Below are 16,568 nucleotides of genomic sequence, written 5' to 3'. Positions count from 1 at the left end.
CCCAGGCATCCCAAGGCAAATTCTAAAAGAGATAAAAGTGGTTGCCACTGGGAAAAGGGAAACCAGGATTCACTGTGGGTAATGGAGACCACCGTTTTTCATAATAAGTCTTATAGGACCTTGTAACTTTTTAAAAATGTGCATATGTATAACTTAGATAAAGAATATAAACTTTTTAGGGCGCCTGGGTGGCTCAGTCGTTAAGCGTCTGCCTTCGGCTCAGGTCGTGATCCCCGGGTCCTGGGATCGAGTCCCACATCAGGTTCCCTCCTCGGCAGGAAGCCTGCTCTCCCCCTCCCACTCCCGCTGCTTGTGTTCCTACTCTCGCTATCTCTGTCTCTGTCAAATAAATAAATAAAATCTTAAGAAAAAAAAAAGAATATAAACTTTTTAAAAACATGATAACTAATAAATTTCTATTTTATTTTTTGTAAAAGCACACTGGATCCCAAGCAGTATAAATAAAAATAAATCCTCCCTAGGCCTGTCACAGTAAAACTACAGGTCATTAAAAATAAGAGGCACTGGGTCGCTGCCCTTGGTCGTGGGGTCGTTTTTGGCACCAAGGCTGCAGCACCCAGGATGAACTTAATTCAGATTGTTCGTGACCACTGGGTACATATACTTGTGCCCCTGGGGTTTGTCCTTGGATGTTATCTAGACAGAATGATGAAAAGCTGACTGCCTTCTGGAACAAGAGTTTGTTGTTTAAAAGGGAATTGAGACCCAATGAAGAAGTCACCTGGAAGTAAAGGCCCCCGTGACTGAATTACAGAATGTTCACATTTTAAAAATTAGGAGAGAAATAAAAACACATTCATTATTTTAAAAAAATAAGAAGAAGAAGAGGCACTGGAGGGTGCCTGGGTGGCTCAGTCGTTAGGCGTCTGCCTTCGGCTCAGGTCATGATCCCAGGGTCCTGGGATCGAGCTTTGCATTGGGCTCCCTGCTCAGTGGGGAGCCTGCTTCTCCCTCTCCCACTCGCCCTGCTTGTGTTCCCTCTCTCGCTGTGTCTCTCTCTGTCAAATAAATGAATAAAATCTTAAAAAAAAAAAAATAAGAGGCACTGGAGATAAAAGGTAAAAAGGATACTAATTTAACAGAGAGCAGAAATCTCAACAACTGAGACACTGAGAAACAATGAAAATAATGACTCAAAAAGCCAACAGCTAGGGGAAGGGAAGGGAAAATAAAATAAGACAGAAACAGAGAGGGAAACCATAAGAGACTCTTAACTATAGGGACCAAACTGAGAGTTGCTGGACAGGAGGTGGGTGGGGGTAAGGTAACTGGGTGATGGGCATTAAGGCGGGCACTTGAAGTAATGAGCACTGAGTGTTGTATGCAACTGATGAATCACTAAATTCTACCTCTGAAACTAATAATACAGTATATGTTAATTAAATTGAATTTAAATAAAATTTTTTTTAAAAGCCAAGAGAAAATAACTGCCAAATTTTGACTCTATATCTAGCAAAATATTCATTCAAGAGTGAAGTAAAAGTATCTTCATATCAAGACTGAGAGTTTATCACTTTCAAATCCTTGCTGAAAGATCAGCTAAAGGATTTACTTCTGAAAGAAGAAAATTGAATCTAGAAGTAAGGCAAGAGATGCAAGAAGTCATGGTAAGCAAACAATTTGGTAAAAACATGGGTAAATCTAATAAATATTAACTATAAAAAGCAATAATTATTATGACTGATTTGGTAGATATTATTTAAAGCAAAATGACATGAAAGATGGAAGGGGGGTGATAATGACATGGAAGATATGGGAAGGGTTAGTCTTTGTTAATGTTCTTGTATTGTTTGTATTGTTCAGAAAAAAAAGAAGGGTATTGATTACCTTAGGATTTTGTTAAGCAAAAAGTGCATGTTAAAAATGTAAGGTAACTGGGGCACCTGGGTGGCTCAGTCGTTAAGTGTCTGCCTTTGGCTCAGGTCATGATCCCAGGGTTCTGGAATCGAGCCCCGCATCAGGCTCCCTGCTCGGCGGGAAGCCTGCTTCTCCCTCTCCCACTACCCCTGCTTGTGTTCCCTCTCTCGCTGTGTCTCTCTCTGTCAAATAAATAAATATAATCTTTTTAAAAAAAAATGTAAGGTGGGCGCCCGGGTGGCTCAGTCGGTTGGGTGACTGCCTTCAGCTCAGGTCATGATCCTGGAGTCCCGGGATCGAGTCCCACATCGGGCTCCCTGCTCAGCTGGGGGTCTGCTTCTCCCTCTGATCCTCTCCCCTCTCGTGCTCTCTGTCTCTCACCCTCTCTCTCTCAAATAAATAAATAAAATCTTTAAAAAAAAAAAAAGTAAGGTAACTGTCAAAGCACAGAAATAAAATGTATAACTTCCAAGATAACAATGGAAAAATAAGGGTCAGAGATGAACAACAAAGAAAACTGGGTCAATCCAATAGAAGACAAGAAAGGGAGGAAGAAAACATGGGGTGGGGGAGAGAAAGCATGGTAAATGTAAAGTACAAAACATTTTAATAGAAGGGTGCCTGGCTGGCTCAATCAGAAGAGCATGCCACTCTTGATCTCAGAGTCCTCCGTTCAAGCCCCATATTAGGTGTAGAGATTACTTTAAAAAATAAACTTTTTAAAAAACAGTTTAATAGAAATAGATCCAAGTACATAAATAATCACTATAAATGTAACAGATTAAACCCCCTGGTTAAAAGACAGAGATCCCCAAGACAGACACTCATACAAAACAAATCAGCTATAAGCTATTAAAGGAAACACATCTAATACGTAGTAACACAAAAAGTTCTATAAAATAAAGGGATGGGAAAAGATATACCAGAAAAAAGCTGATATTGCTATTTCAATATCAGACTAAGTAGGCTTTAAGGCAAAAAAGAAAAGAAAGAAAAGCATTATGAAGGATAAAGAAGGTTGTTATATACAATAAAAGGAAGGAAGATAAAACAATACTGGACCCCTACACATCTATTGACATAGCCTAAAAGACATAAAGGAAAAAAAGTGACTGAACTGCAAGGAGTAACTGAAAAGTCACAATCTCAAGAGGAGATTTTAACACATCTCTCAGAAACTGACATATCAATCAGATAAAATATTGGGTAGGCTGTAAAAAATTGAATTCAAAACTTTGTATCCAAAAGTTAGAGAATGTATATTCCTTTAAACACACATCGATCATTTACAAAAATTGATCCCTGGTAAAATCACAAAGGAAGTCTCAAGAAAATACCACTAAAGCTCATCATCAAGGGGATCTTGGAGAGGTGGAAAAAAGGGAGGATAAAGATTTCTTCCTCTCCCTGGAAAGCCTAGAAATGCTGTCCAGAGACAATGAGTCAAAAAATAGAGATTTATGTCACTTAAAGATATAAAAGTATAGAAGAACTAAAACTAAGAATAAAATTGTGAGGAGACATTTGAGAAGAGAGGGGGTTACTGTAAGTGAACAAAACTATTCACCTTTCACAGAAGGAAATAAATAATGTTGCTTAAAATAGATAAATTTTAAAAAGCAGTTAAATGTATTATTCAGGAGTTATAGATATAAAAAAATAGACAAATTTAAAACAAAAATGATCAACTTATTTGCTGGGCTCCATGCTCACTGGGGAGTCTGCTTGGGATTCTCTCTCTCCCCCTCTCCCTCTACCCCACCCTCTCTAAGATAAATAAATAAATCTTTAAAAAAAAAAAAAAAAGAAAAGGAAGGAAACTAATGTGTATTGAGTACCTATTTCCTATGAGGAAAATGAGACTCAGAGAATAAGTGTCACCCGCTGGCAGACTGCAGAACTGGTATCTACATCCATGTTTACCTGACTCTAAGGTCAACGATCTTTTCACTCTACACATAGTTAATAGACCAAGAGTCACTAGCCCCTAGAGCAGAGGAACTCTGCCACATTTTTACTGAGAAAGAATCTATTTAGATTGCAAAGTTTACTTAGAGCAATTTGAGATACGTACTTCTACTCCTTTGTACATTTTACATACATATTTAATTAGCTGATTTATAACACTGTCTGATGCCAGGTAAAGCAAATATTAATCTCAGTTTGCAAACTCATGAGTACACCAAATTTAATTTTTAAAACTCAGCTTAATTTCCCTAGATGCCCCATTAACCTGATAGTGGAAATTAAATCTCAGTCAATTCTGGGTTCTCCCACAAGCATGCTTCAGTGTTGTGTCTGAGTTTTGAGGAGGATAAGAGGAGGCAAGGAAGCATCCAGCCCCATGCCCATCTGTCCTCTGGACCCTTCCATCCTGCCCCAGGTCACCAATCCACAGATAGCTGACACATCTCCTCATTCCCACCAGTGATGCCCTTGAGGGTTGAGCAGCTCTCCCTCGGGCTCACTGACATTATTACTCTATTTCTGTACATCTCTGAATGTATAAAACTTTTTGATGCTCTAGAAGGTCCCACCTTCCTAGAAACCTTTTGCAGCCTCTTCTCTGTGGTATTACCACTGCCCCAAACCCTTCCCAGAAAGCAAGTCACAAGCGCTCTCTGTTCACAGCCTCACAACCCTATATGGGGTTCTGCCATCTCCCCTCTTGGACTCAGTCTGGGGTTGGGAGGGCAGAGTACAATGTCCCTTCCCACAGACCAGCCAGCTCTGAGCTATCCTTTCTTCACCAACAGTCTCCTCTCTCCCCTGTGATGCAGAATCTCACGAAGTGAGAAGCCATGCACTGACTCATCAGGCTTTTTATAGGCCCTGAGTCCTAAACTTGAAAAGGCTTTACTCTGCCTTCTGCAATAACATTTCTTTTCCAGTCTCCTTACCCAAATGGGAGGAATAAGATAGCTAGGAGGGATAAGAAATACACATAAAACATAATAGATAAGATTTGAAAAATGGGATATTTCTCCATGGGTACTGAGCCAGATCCTGGATATACAAGGAAAAAATACAATTCAGTGCCTGATATCAGGATTTGTCCAAGGTCACACAGTTAGTAGGGGGATACAGAGGAAAAATCCAACAGTGATAATACTGCTTGTGCAATATCAGAGTTTATATTTCTAGATGAGAGGAATGTAGCTGGGCATGGAGAAGAGGGGAACTATTCAGAAAAGTTCTCCCATGGAAAACTGGATCTGATTTTTGCCAAGGTTGGGAAGGCATTTCAAGTAGGAAGAGCATCATATACAAAGGCACAGAGGCCAGAGAGAACAGGATACTTTCAAGAGGGGCAGCCAGTTTGCTTAGAGATTAAGTGATGTAAGAAGAATGGGAGAAGAAAATGAGAGCAGTAGGTAGGCCCAAGACCAAAAGGATGCTGTACTGGGAAGCTTACATTTGATTCTGAAGATTATCTGGAGACAGCAAATGATTTTAAGCTGGAAAATATTATAATCTCCTTTGCGTTTTTAAAATATCACTCTAGGGGCACCTGGGTGGCTCAGCCATTAAGCGTCTGCCTTCGGCTCAGGTCATGATCCCGGGGTCCTGGGATTGAGCCCCACATCGGGGTTGCTGCTCTGCGGGAATCCTGCTTCTCCCTCTCCCACTACCCCTGCTTGTGTTCCTGCTCTCGCTGTCTCTCTCTGTCAAATAAATAAATAAAATCTTTAAAAAATAATAATAAAAAAAATAAATTTTAAAAAAATAAAAGATCACTCTAGCAGAGAACTAAAGTGAGAAGGATATTAAAATCCCGATAAAAGAGCCCAAACAAAGGCAATGGCAGTAGGAATGAAAAAAGAGGAAATTCATTCACAAGATATGCTGGGGGCAAAATTACACACGATGGGTTAAGAGGGTAATGGAGAGAACAGATTCTAGTATAATGCCCCAAATTCTGGGTTGGGTGACTAAGTAAATGATGATACCATTTCAAATCAATAGGAATACACGAGAAGGGCAAGTTTGGGCAGAAGTAGATTGGGGGAGAAAGGGAGATAATACATTCACATTTTTTCACTCATCAATCATTTTATTTTTAAAAATTCACTTGGTTCAAATTTTTTAATATATAAAAAGATACATGGTTATCAATCATATTGTCAACCCTATCACCATCCACCCCAAACTACCACCTGCAACAAGTATCACTTTTGTTGGCCTCTGGTATATTCCTCCAGTTGCTTTTAACACATTGGCCTTAAGACATCCATGTAGAGATCTTCAGTTAATAGTTGGATAGAAGGTGCTGAAGTTCAAGAAAGATACCTGGCTCATGAAAAATCATCTCAATGGCAAGAAATCAAATAAGTGCATTAAAAAATGGGCAAAGAACCTGAATAGACATTTTTTCCAGGTCTATTTCTAGCTATTCTATGCAATTAGATGACAGGTATATAGAAAGGTGTTCAACATCATTAATCATCAGGAAAACGCAAATCAAAATCATAATGAGATATCACTTCACACCTATTAGAATGGCTGTTAGAGAAAAGACAAGAAATAACAAGTGTTGATGAGGATGTTAAGAAAAGGGAAACCTGGGCGCCTGGGTGGCTCAGTTGGTTAAGCGACTGCCTTCGGCTCAGGTCATGATCCTGGAGTCCCGAGATCGAGTCCCGCATCGGGCTCCCTGCTCGGCAGGGAGTCTGCTTCTCCCTCTGACCCTCCTCCCTCTCATGCTCTCTGTCTCTCATTATCTCTGTCTCAAATAAATAAATAAAATCTTTAAAAGAAAAAAGAAAAAAGAAAAGGGAAACCTGTACGCTGTTGGTGGGAATGGAAACTGGTAAAACCATTACAGAAAAGAGTATGGAGGTTCCTTTAAAAATTAAGACTATAACTACCGTATGATCCAGCAGCCCCATTTTGGGGTATATAACCAAAGGAAATAAAATCAGTGTCTCAAAGGAATGTCGCACTCCCATGTTCATTGTAGCATTACTCACAATACCTAAGATATGGAAACAACCTAAGGGTCTGTCATTCGATGAATGGATAAAGAAGTTGTGGTGTATATATGTAAACGATGGAATATAATTCAACTATAAAAAAGAAGGAAATCCTGCCATTTGCGACAACATGGATGAAACTGGAGGGCATTATGCTAAATGAAATAAGCCAGACATGGGCGCCTGGGTGGCTCAGATGGTTAAGCGTCTACCTTCGGCTCAGGTCATGATCCCAGAGTCCTGGGATCGAGTCCCACATCGGGCTCCTGGCTCAGCAGGGAGCCTGCTTCTCCCTCTGACCCTCTCCCCTCTCATGCTGTTTCTCTCTCACTCGCTCTCTAAAAAATAAATAAAATCTTTAAAAAAAAAAAAAAAGAAAGAAAGAAGCCAGACAAAGACAAATACTATATGATATCGTTTATATGTGGAATCTAAACAAAAAAACAAATAAAAAGTGAAACTCATAGAAACAGAGAGCAGGGGCGCCTGGGTGGCTCAGTCGGTTAAGCGACTGCCTTCGGCTCAGGTCATGATCCCAGGGTCCTGGGATCAAGTCCCACATCGGGCTCCCTGCTCTGCGGGGAGCCTGCTTCTCCTTCTCCCCCTCCCCCTGCGGGTGTTCCCTCTCTCGCTGTGTCTCTGTCAAATAAATAAATAAAATCTTTAAAAAAAAAAAAGAAACAGAGAGCAGAATGGTGGTTGCCAGGGACTGGAGAGTGGAGGAAATGGGGAGATGTTGGTCAAAGAGTACAAACTTCTAACCATAAGATGAATAAGTTCTGTACTTAGTCATTGTAAGGTACGGCATGGTGCCTGTAGTTAATAATACTATATTGTACACTTGAAATTTGCTAAGAGAATAAATCATCTTTCCCCAAATTGAAAAGTTTTATATTTTTATTGAAATATAACTGACATCCGATATTGTGCACGTTTAAGATGTACAACATGCTGATTTGATACACTTGTGTATTACAATGTGGTAAAAAAAAATTAAGATTTTATTTATTTGAGAGAATGAGCAAGCGAGAGAGAGAGAGCGAACAGGGGATGCTGCGGAGCAGAGGGAGAGGGAGAAGCAGACTCCCTGCTGAGCAGGGAGCCCAACTCGGCGACCTGAGCAGAAGGCAGACTCTTAACTGACTGAGCCATCCAGGCTCCCCACAAAGTGGTAAAATTTTAAGTGTTATCAACACACACACCAATGGTAATTCTTTGAGGTGAGGACATGTTAATTAACCTTACTGTAGTAATCATTTCACACTGTATGGTATATCAAATCATCACATTGTACACTTTAAATAGATACCATTTTTTTTTTGTCAATTATACCTCAATAAACCTGGGACAATTTTTAAATCCTAACTTTTTCATTTCCTTCCCTGTTGTTCCTCCCCTGCCCTCCAGGACCCCATCTTAACCATCTCCCAGCCCCTGTTAGGTAGGAGTCAGGATAGGATTAACCAAGGTTTTGTATTACCTTTGTTGGCTCCTTACATCCCTGTAACAATAGGACTGCCTCATATTAGACAGGAGCCCCCAATTTCAGAGGCACAATTAGATATATTACTTTAACTAAAAATGACTGTTATTCTTGATCTGAACAAACAACAAAAACTTATGTTTGCAAAGTTGTGGTAAGTAACAGCCAAGAGAGTTGGGAAGAACCTGAGGGAGGCTCATTATACTAATTATCTGGGGATCCTAAACCCCATCAAACTTTGGAGAAGAGTATATCCCTTAGGAAAACAAAGATGCAACCCAAATCTCTCAACCCTGATGTCACCTCCACGAAGAGATGTGTTTGTTCCAGGAATAGCTCACCCACTCGCCCCTAGAGCCCCATTGTCCACAGAAGAAATATCATCTCATAAAGACTGAGCCAATGTGAAGATGTAATAAAAGTCTCTGTCAGTCAAAGTCACCTCCATTAGTCCAAGAGGAGGATGAAGGAGGAATGCACCAAATGATAACTATATTTTTCCAAGGCTTCCCCCAGGATGAGCTTGCTGAAAATGGAAGATTTCAACATTCTGTGCTCAGCAGATCCTGTGACCTGAAAGCAGACAAAGTTCAAGGAAACCGTTCTCCTACCCAGGGAATGCCGGCTGACCATTCGAGATGCTTTGGGGAAAGATAGGTGTTCTTAGAGAATGCCATCAAATTCATGAGAGATGAAGATCTCACACTAACAGCATAAGATCTACATTTAGAGTCATAGACAATATTGCAACCTCAAGAAATACCCATGAGAACCAGGTATCTTCTGCCATCCTGTGAGTAGTGTACTTGGCATGGCCTGATTGGGACTTCCCCAGAGGGCTACTAGACACCTGACCTGGACCTGTGGGGTAATCACCGTGGCACTGCAGAGTGGCTTCTTCAACCCTCCTATTCCATGCACTTTGTTCTTATATTCCTTTATAAGATTGGCACATCGAACACACACATGGTGTAACTTTAGCCGCACCATCCGGGTGAAAGCTAGGCAAACCAATCCTTATTCATTCAGTTGCTCACTTGCATTGAGGAATTTTGCCTGTCCCACCTTGTACACTGTGTAACTGGCCCTTGGAAAACCCAAAGCTCTGGACATTATTGAGTCTGGGTGGAACTTTCAATGCTTTACCTTAGAAGGAGAGGATCTCACCCTCCTTCTAAATAAACCAGAACTGTCCAGAGATGATGCAATTCCAGCATAGCAGGACAAACCTCCAGGGCATCCACAGACTTCCCCACTGGGCACTGCATAACTGACTCTTAAAGCAGTGAATGGTCTAGGTAGATGGTGAGGCATGTTCAGGCTCATCGGCTGCCAGGCAAGTCTCCCGTTCATTCACCAAGCATATAGGATAAAAGGGGAAATGCCTGGGATTCAGGAAGTGGCCTGTTTCCCTTTGTATCTGGACTCCCCACCCCCCCACCCCAGATGTTGACTTCTGGTTTGAAATAGGAAAAAAGCCAGAAGATTATCAGCAGCACTATCTATGTGCTTTATCCTTGGGCTGGTCACAAGGTGTTTTCATGGTTTGTCTGTGCTAACATTATGATTCAGTATAAAGCCAGGGCTTTGATCTCCCCTCCCACTCACATCCAACTCTTCCTCATCTTAGTCTCTATTCCATCTTTCTTCCATTGTGTCCCACCAAGCCTTGTCCTAAAAAGCTTTCATTCTGTTAGCTCCTGATGGTATTTCCAGGTATCACATTCATATTGGATCCTGCTTCTGGGTATCACATTTATGTTGGATCCTGCTTCTGTTCCAGAACAGTTGGGTAAGTTTCGTAGCTACTGGGTTCACCTTTGAACCTCAGAGAGCTCTTTCTCTCTTCTTTTGAAGTAGGCTCCACGTCCAGCGTGGAGCCCAACTCGGGGCTTGAACGCACAACCCTGAGATCGAAAGTCGAACACTTAACCAACTGAGCCACTGAGGCTCCTCAAAAGCCTCTTTTTCAAATGGCTGAGAATCTAAACAATGTTAAGCCTAGGAATAACACTGGGGAATAGCCCTCGTTATATCCCAGAGGCTGATCAACTATTTTGTGTTAAAAACTGTGAACAAATGTTAGATATGGTGGTAGTTTGTAGAATGAATGGTGTGGCCTGTGCTAAAAAGAAGATAAAACCATAAAAAAAGGAAAGTGTATACAGTTTACCAGTTCATCCTCTCTACTAGTATCCCCTAGCATTTCCTTCATTCCAAGTACCTAACATGGGTCGCAATCTTATTCTCCAGTGACTGGCAAATAATTCTTGCTACAGCCCTGCAAGATGATTAAGGTTGTAGTTGACAATGTTTTGGGGGTTTTTTTTATGTTATGTTAGTCATCATACAGTACATCATTAGTTTTTCATGTAGTGTTCCATGATTCATTGTCGTTGAAAATGTTTAAGGAAGGAAACTTCCAGGAATGCTCACTTTTTTTTAAGATTTTTATTTTTAAGTAATCTCTACACCCAACATGGGGCTCAAACCTACAACCCTGAAATCATGCTCTACAGACTGAGCCAGCCAAGCACCCCTAGGGGATGCTGACTTTTATTTTTTGGTTTTTTCTTTAAAGATTTTATTCAAGGGGCGCCTGGGTGGCTCAGTTGGTTAAGCAACTGCCTTCGGCTCAGGTCATGGTCCTGGAGTCCCGGGATCGAGTCCCGCATCGGGCTCCCTGTTCGGCAGGGAGTCTGCTTCTCCCTCTCCCACTCCCCGTTTGTGTTCCCTCTCTCATTTGTGTTCCCTGTCTCATTTGTGTTCCCTCTCTCGCTGTGTCTTTTTCTGTCAAAAAATTAAAAAAATAAAATCTTTAAAAATATATATTTTATTCAATTATTTGTCAGAGAGAGAGAGCACAAGCAGGGGGAGCGGCAGGCAGAGGGAGAAGCAGACTCCCCACTGGGTTGAGCAGGGAGCCCAATGTGGGACTCGATCCCAGGACACTGGGATCATGAACTGAGCTGAAGGCAGACGCTTAACTGACTGAGCCACCCAGGCATCCTGGGGATGGTGACTTTTAAAGAGACATTTTTAAGGTTTGGTGGGTTTTGCTGCTGGGAGCCCTTTAGCAGACCCAACCAGAACTCTACTTACCAGCTCAAAATCCAGACGATTTCAAAGATGGAAAATGTCCCCTTAGAAAGTGTTTGTGGGGAGACACCTCCATCTTCTCATGAGGAAAAGCAAACTCTCTTCACATGGGCCAATTTAAGACTACTTGGCATATGACTCTGCAAGGTTGCTGGCCCGTAGGAAGTACAACGTAAATGACATGTCCTCAACCTCTTCTGTGTCAAACACCACCACATTCATCTCTCAGGTGTTTGAGGTGTTACTCACTCATTCAGTAAATGTTTATTGAAGCTGATTATTTCAGAAAACTTGTCCTTTTTTTTAAGGTTTTATTTATTTATTTGACAGAGAGACAGCAAGAGAGGGAACACAAGCAGGGGGAGGGGGAGAGGGAGAAGCAGGCTTCCCGCCGAGCAGGGAGCCCGATGAGGGGCTCGGTCCCAGGACCCTGAGATCATGACCTGAGCCGAAGGCAGACGCTTAAGGACTGAGCCACCCATGCGTCCCATCAGGAAACTTGTTCTGAGGGCTGTATAAAATACAAATTAGTAAAGAAATTTTTTGACTCTGGGGCACCTGGGTGGCTCAGTCATTGGGCGTCTGCTTTCCGCTTGGGTCATGGTCGCAGGGTCCTGGGATCTAGCCCCGCATCGGGCTCCCTGTTCCGCGGGAAGCCTGTTTCTCCCGCTCCCACTCCCCCTGCTTGTGTTCCCCCTCTTGCTGTTTCTCTTTCGGTGTCAAATAAGTAAATAAAATCTTTTTTTTTTTAAAAAAAGAAATTTTTGACTTAGTGAGCAACAAATGAAAAACAACTATAAAATTCAATAAAAATCAAACACGATATAATAAAATTATGAGGGATACAGAGGAAAGAATCATTCATTCAGAAAAGGTTTCATAAAAGTGATAGCACTTTTTGAGTAGAGACCTAAAGGATAAATAGGACTTGAAAGGCTGATAATTCCACACTGAAAGAATGTCACGTGCAGAAGCACAGATGCATAAAATAGAATTAAGATATTGTAAAGAGTCTACTGTATCTAGAGCCCACGAGAAAATGTTATGAGAGAAGAACATGGATATACCATTTGAGAACAGATCCTTAGGAACCTTGACTACCAAACCCCCTCTTAGGAATTTTTATTTATGAACACATTATTCAACTTATTCTTTTTTTATTTGTAAGAGTTGTGCTTTTCTCTCATAGATTCTCTCTCTCTCTCTCTCTCTTATTAATCTAAACACTAGTGAAAGGCATCACATTTTCAGGTAATCTTGAAAAGCGATAGAGCTTCTGTACATTCTAAATCAGTTTACCCGAGCGTATGGATCTGTGCAGTAAATGGCTAAGTTAAGCAAAAAGTTTACCACCCTCAAATATGAACCGCTTGTGTGCAAAGATCCACTATTGGACTAAATATAAGAATAAAAAGCATTGAAAACAGATTATAATGTTAGGGGTAAAGGATTTGTTCAGTATCAAGAATAAAAGTTTGGTTAAAAAAGTAAGCAAGGACAATTTTTGCTTTGGGGCCTTACTTACACCACCCTGAAAACCACCATTTTCTCCTCCAACACAAAGATGCCTGGGACCAAACATGAGACAGAAATCCCCGGGGTATCTACAAAACAAGCCTGAATAGTGAGTAGGAGGAAGATACCTCCCTCACAGAAATAAAGGACTCCTTCAGCTCAAAATGGAACACTCATCCCTCTTTCCTTTCAGTTCCAAGGGCCCTCAGGTCCCCAGAACATCACAACTCCGGATGCTGCCCACCTCTGATTGGCCACCCCCAGTGACGTCAGAGGAGCCATGAGGAACCACAGCACTGTCACTGAGTTTGTCCTGCTGGGGCTCTCAGAGGCCTGTGAGCTCCAGATGCTCATCTTCCTGGGGCTGCTCTTGACCTACCTCCTCACTCTGCTGGGGAATCTCCTCATTGTGGGCATCACCCTCATGGACAGGCGCCTCCATACCCCCATGTACTACTTCCTCCACAACTTTGCTGTCCTGGAGATCTGGTTCACCTCAGTCATCTTCCCCAAGATGCTGACCAACATCCTGACTGGATACAAAACCATTTCCCTCCCAGGCTGTTTCCTACAAAGTTTCCTCTATTTCTTCCTGGGCACCACAGAGTTCTTCCTACTGGCAGTGATGTCCTTTGACAGGTATGTGGCCATATGTAACCCCTTGCGTTATGCCGCCATCATGAGCAAAAGGGTCTGTGTCCAGCTAGTTCTTTGTTCATGGATGGCAGGATTCCTTCTCATCATCTTTCCAAGTTTCATCACTTTTCAGCAGCCATTCTGTGGTCCCAATGTCATTAATCATTTCTTCTGTGACAACTTCCCACTCCTGGAGCTCGTATGTGCAGACACGAGTCTGATAGAGCTTCTGGGCTTTATTGTGGCCAACTTCAGTCTACTGGGCACTCTGTCCGTGACAGCCACCTGCTATGGCCACATCCTCCACACCATCCTGCGCATCCCCTCAGCCAAGGAGAGGCAGAAAGCCTTCTCTACCTGCTCCTCCCACATCATTGTTGTGTCTCTCTTCTATGGCAGCTGCATCTTCATGTACATCCGGTCAGGGAAGGGTAATGAGGGAGAGGACAAAAACAAGGTGGTGGCCTTGCTCAACACCATGGTAACCCCGATGCTCAATCCCTTCATCTACACCCTGAGGAACAAACAGGTGAAGCAGGTGTTTAGAGAGCAAATGAACAAGCTCCTCTCATAAAGATGAGCTGGGCCTGAGAGAGGGTAAGTTGGGCTCCTTGCCTGAACCTCTGTAAATGCAGTCTTGTCCTGATCTCCATGAACTATCTCCTTCTTGACAGTTTTTACCATGTGCTCTAATCTACAGTGGTTTCTTACATGTATTATTGGCTCATGCAATCTTCTCAGCGGGTAGAGAAAATTCAGTATACTGCTACTATGTTGGTATGTGTTCATCCTTCTGACCCTGTGCTGTATCTCAGTTTCTTAGTCTTGCCTCATTTTTAAGTTATAATGATAAATAGGGGTGCCTGGATGGCTCAGCCGGTTAAGCAGTCAACTCAATTTCAGCTCTGGTCATGATCTCAGGGTCATGAGATCAAACCCGGTGCTGGGCTCTGCACTGAGTGTGGAGTCTGCTTGAGATTCTCTCCTGCCCCTTCCGCCCCTTCCCCTGCTTACACAGTCTCTCTCTCTCAAATAAATAAATAAGTTTTTTAAAAAGTTACAATGACAAACAGCATACCTTCTTTACTAGAACCTTTCATAATTGATAAAAAGATCCTCAACAAGAATATATTGATGATTAACTTCAAGAATAAAACATACATGGAAAAGTTAATGAGGTGAAATATCCAAGACATAATAAAGTAAAAAAAAGTATCAGGTATTAAGAAGCACCTGGGGGGCTCAGTTGATTGAGCATCTGCCTTTGGCTCAGGCTATGAACCCAGGGTCCTGAGATCAAGCCCCTCATCAGGCTCCCTGATCAGCGGGGAGCCTGTTTCTCCCTCTCCCTCTACCTTTCCCCCCAGCAGGTGCGCTCTCTCTCCCCCCGCAAATAAATAAGTAAAATCTTTTTTAAAAAGAAAGTATCTGGTATTAAAACACTAAATCAAGAACTAACAAATGGGGTGCCTGGGTGGCTCAGTCATTAAGCTTCTGCCTTTGACTCAAGTCATGATCCCAGAGTCCTGGGATCGAGCCCCACATCCAGGTCCCCGCTCTGTGGGAAGCCTGCTTCTCCCTCTCCCACTCCCCCTGCTTGTGTTCCCTCTCTCTGTGTCTCTCTCTGTCAAATAAATAAATAAAATCTTTAAAAAAGAAAAAGAACAAACAAATAGAACAATGAAACTGGATATATAATCTGGGAAGATAATGCAATACACGTAAGGATCTAATAGATGATTAAGTAGACTTTGTAATCAGTAAAGAAAAAGAAGTTCAAATCAATAAATGATACCAAGACTACTGGCTAACCAGGTAGAAACTTTCCTTTCAGAGATATTAGGACTAGTACTTGGTTGGTTATTTGAGGGGAGAAGGGGCAGTTAAAGCAGAAGAACAAATTAAAAGTGATACACACCTTAAGTACTTATTTGAAATTAAGCCTATAAGCAAATGTGTATTCACTAATCTATAAATATCCTTTTCTATGAGAATGAATGTGATGATTGTTGTAGTCTTTCTTCTTTAAACCACATTCATGGGGCGCCTGGGTGGCTCATTCATTAAGCGTCTGCCTTCGGCTCAGGACATGGTCCCAGGGTCCTGGGATCGAGCCCCACATCCGGCGCCCTGCTCAGCAGGAAGCCTGCTTCTCCCTCTCCCACTCCCCCTGCTTGTGTTCCCTCTCTCTCTGTCTCTCTCTCTCTGTCAAATAAATAAATAAAATCTTTAAAAATAAATAAATAAATAAACCATATTCATTATTCATCCTCTCTAATTTTCAGAATTTGTTTCAGTAATACAAAAATTTTAAAGCTGCTTGGGAAATTATCTGAGAACAGAATTCTAGAATTTTTGTTTTTTGTTTGTTTGCCAGTCTTCACAGTTCTTGCCCACACCTCAATCAACTACATGTTTTCATTAGCTGGCTTTATAGAATCTCTTGAAAGGAATCAACTTGGTTTTCATAGAAACAGCTCTGTTTTTATACTCATATTTCATTGGTATATCTTTATTTAGTTAAAATATGTGATTATAATAACAAGCCTAATTATCAAATCAAGGTTTGGAAACAAAGAACTGATTCTTGGTACAAGCCAACTGGTGGGAACAAAAATATGCATGGGTACTACAGAAATCTACTAGCTGCAAAGCAAGTAGCTACAAAGCATGTTGTAGACATCAGTCATTTTGAGAAGCAGTATAGTACAGAGATTGGAAGCCTCCCAAAAGGTACTGGAAGCCTACTACATGCGTTCAGATCCCAGATATCTACTAGCTATTGAATCTTGAGTAAGCAATACTTCTTTGTATCTCGGTTATATTTATGGATAGTATAGATATACATATAATATTTGAGGTAGTATCTAACCTCATAGAATCCTTATAAATATTAATGCATTAATATATGTTATAATGCTTAGCACAGAGCTTGGTACAGAGCAAGTATTATGTTAAAACATAGGTATTATGTTTTACTGAAG

The 16,568-nt window shown here is 41.5% G+C and overlaps 1 protein-coding gene and 1 pseudogene across 1 annotated transcript; both read left to right on the top strand.

Annotated features, from left to right (window-relative positions):
• LOC118003499 overlaps positions 1-823 on the top strand; it is a 30,017-nt pseudogene extending 29,194 nt beyond the window's left edge.
• An 11,995-nt stretch (positions 824-12,818) lies between these two features.
• Positions 12,819-14,560, top strand: LOC118003362 (olfactory receptor 49). The gene has a single exon (XM_034994330.1). It carries the CDS (start codon positions 13,229-13,231, stop codon positions 14,156-14,158), a length of 930 nt encoding a protein of 309 aa, XP_034850221.1. The 5' UTR covers positions 12,819-13,228; the 3' UTR covers positions 14,159-14,560.
• Positions 14,561-16,568: the final 2,008 nt, after the last annotated feature.

This window comes from Mirounga leonina, unplaced genomic scaffold (assembly GCF_011800145.1).
Source record: "Mirounga leonina isolate KUSES-001 unplaced genomic scaffold, KU_Mleo_1.0 Mir_91, whole genome shotgun sequence".
Classification (NCBI taxonomy): Eukaryota; Metazoa; Chordata; class Mammalia; order Carnivora; family Phocidae; genus Mirounga; species Mirounga leonina.
The sequence above is the reverse complement of the archived record's forward strand: the minus strand, read 5'-3'. Positions and strand labels throughout refer to the sequence as shown.

Excerpts from the sequence above, each read along its gene's own strand:
- LOC118003362 (XM_034994330.1), top strand. The coding sequence starts at position 13,229 with ATGAGGAACCACAGCACTGTCACTGAGTTTGTCCTGCTGGGGCTCTCA.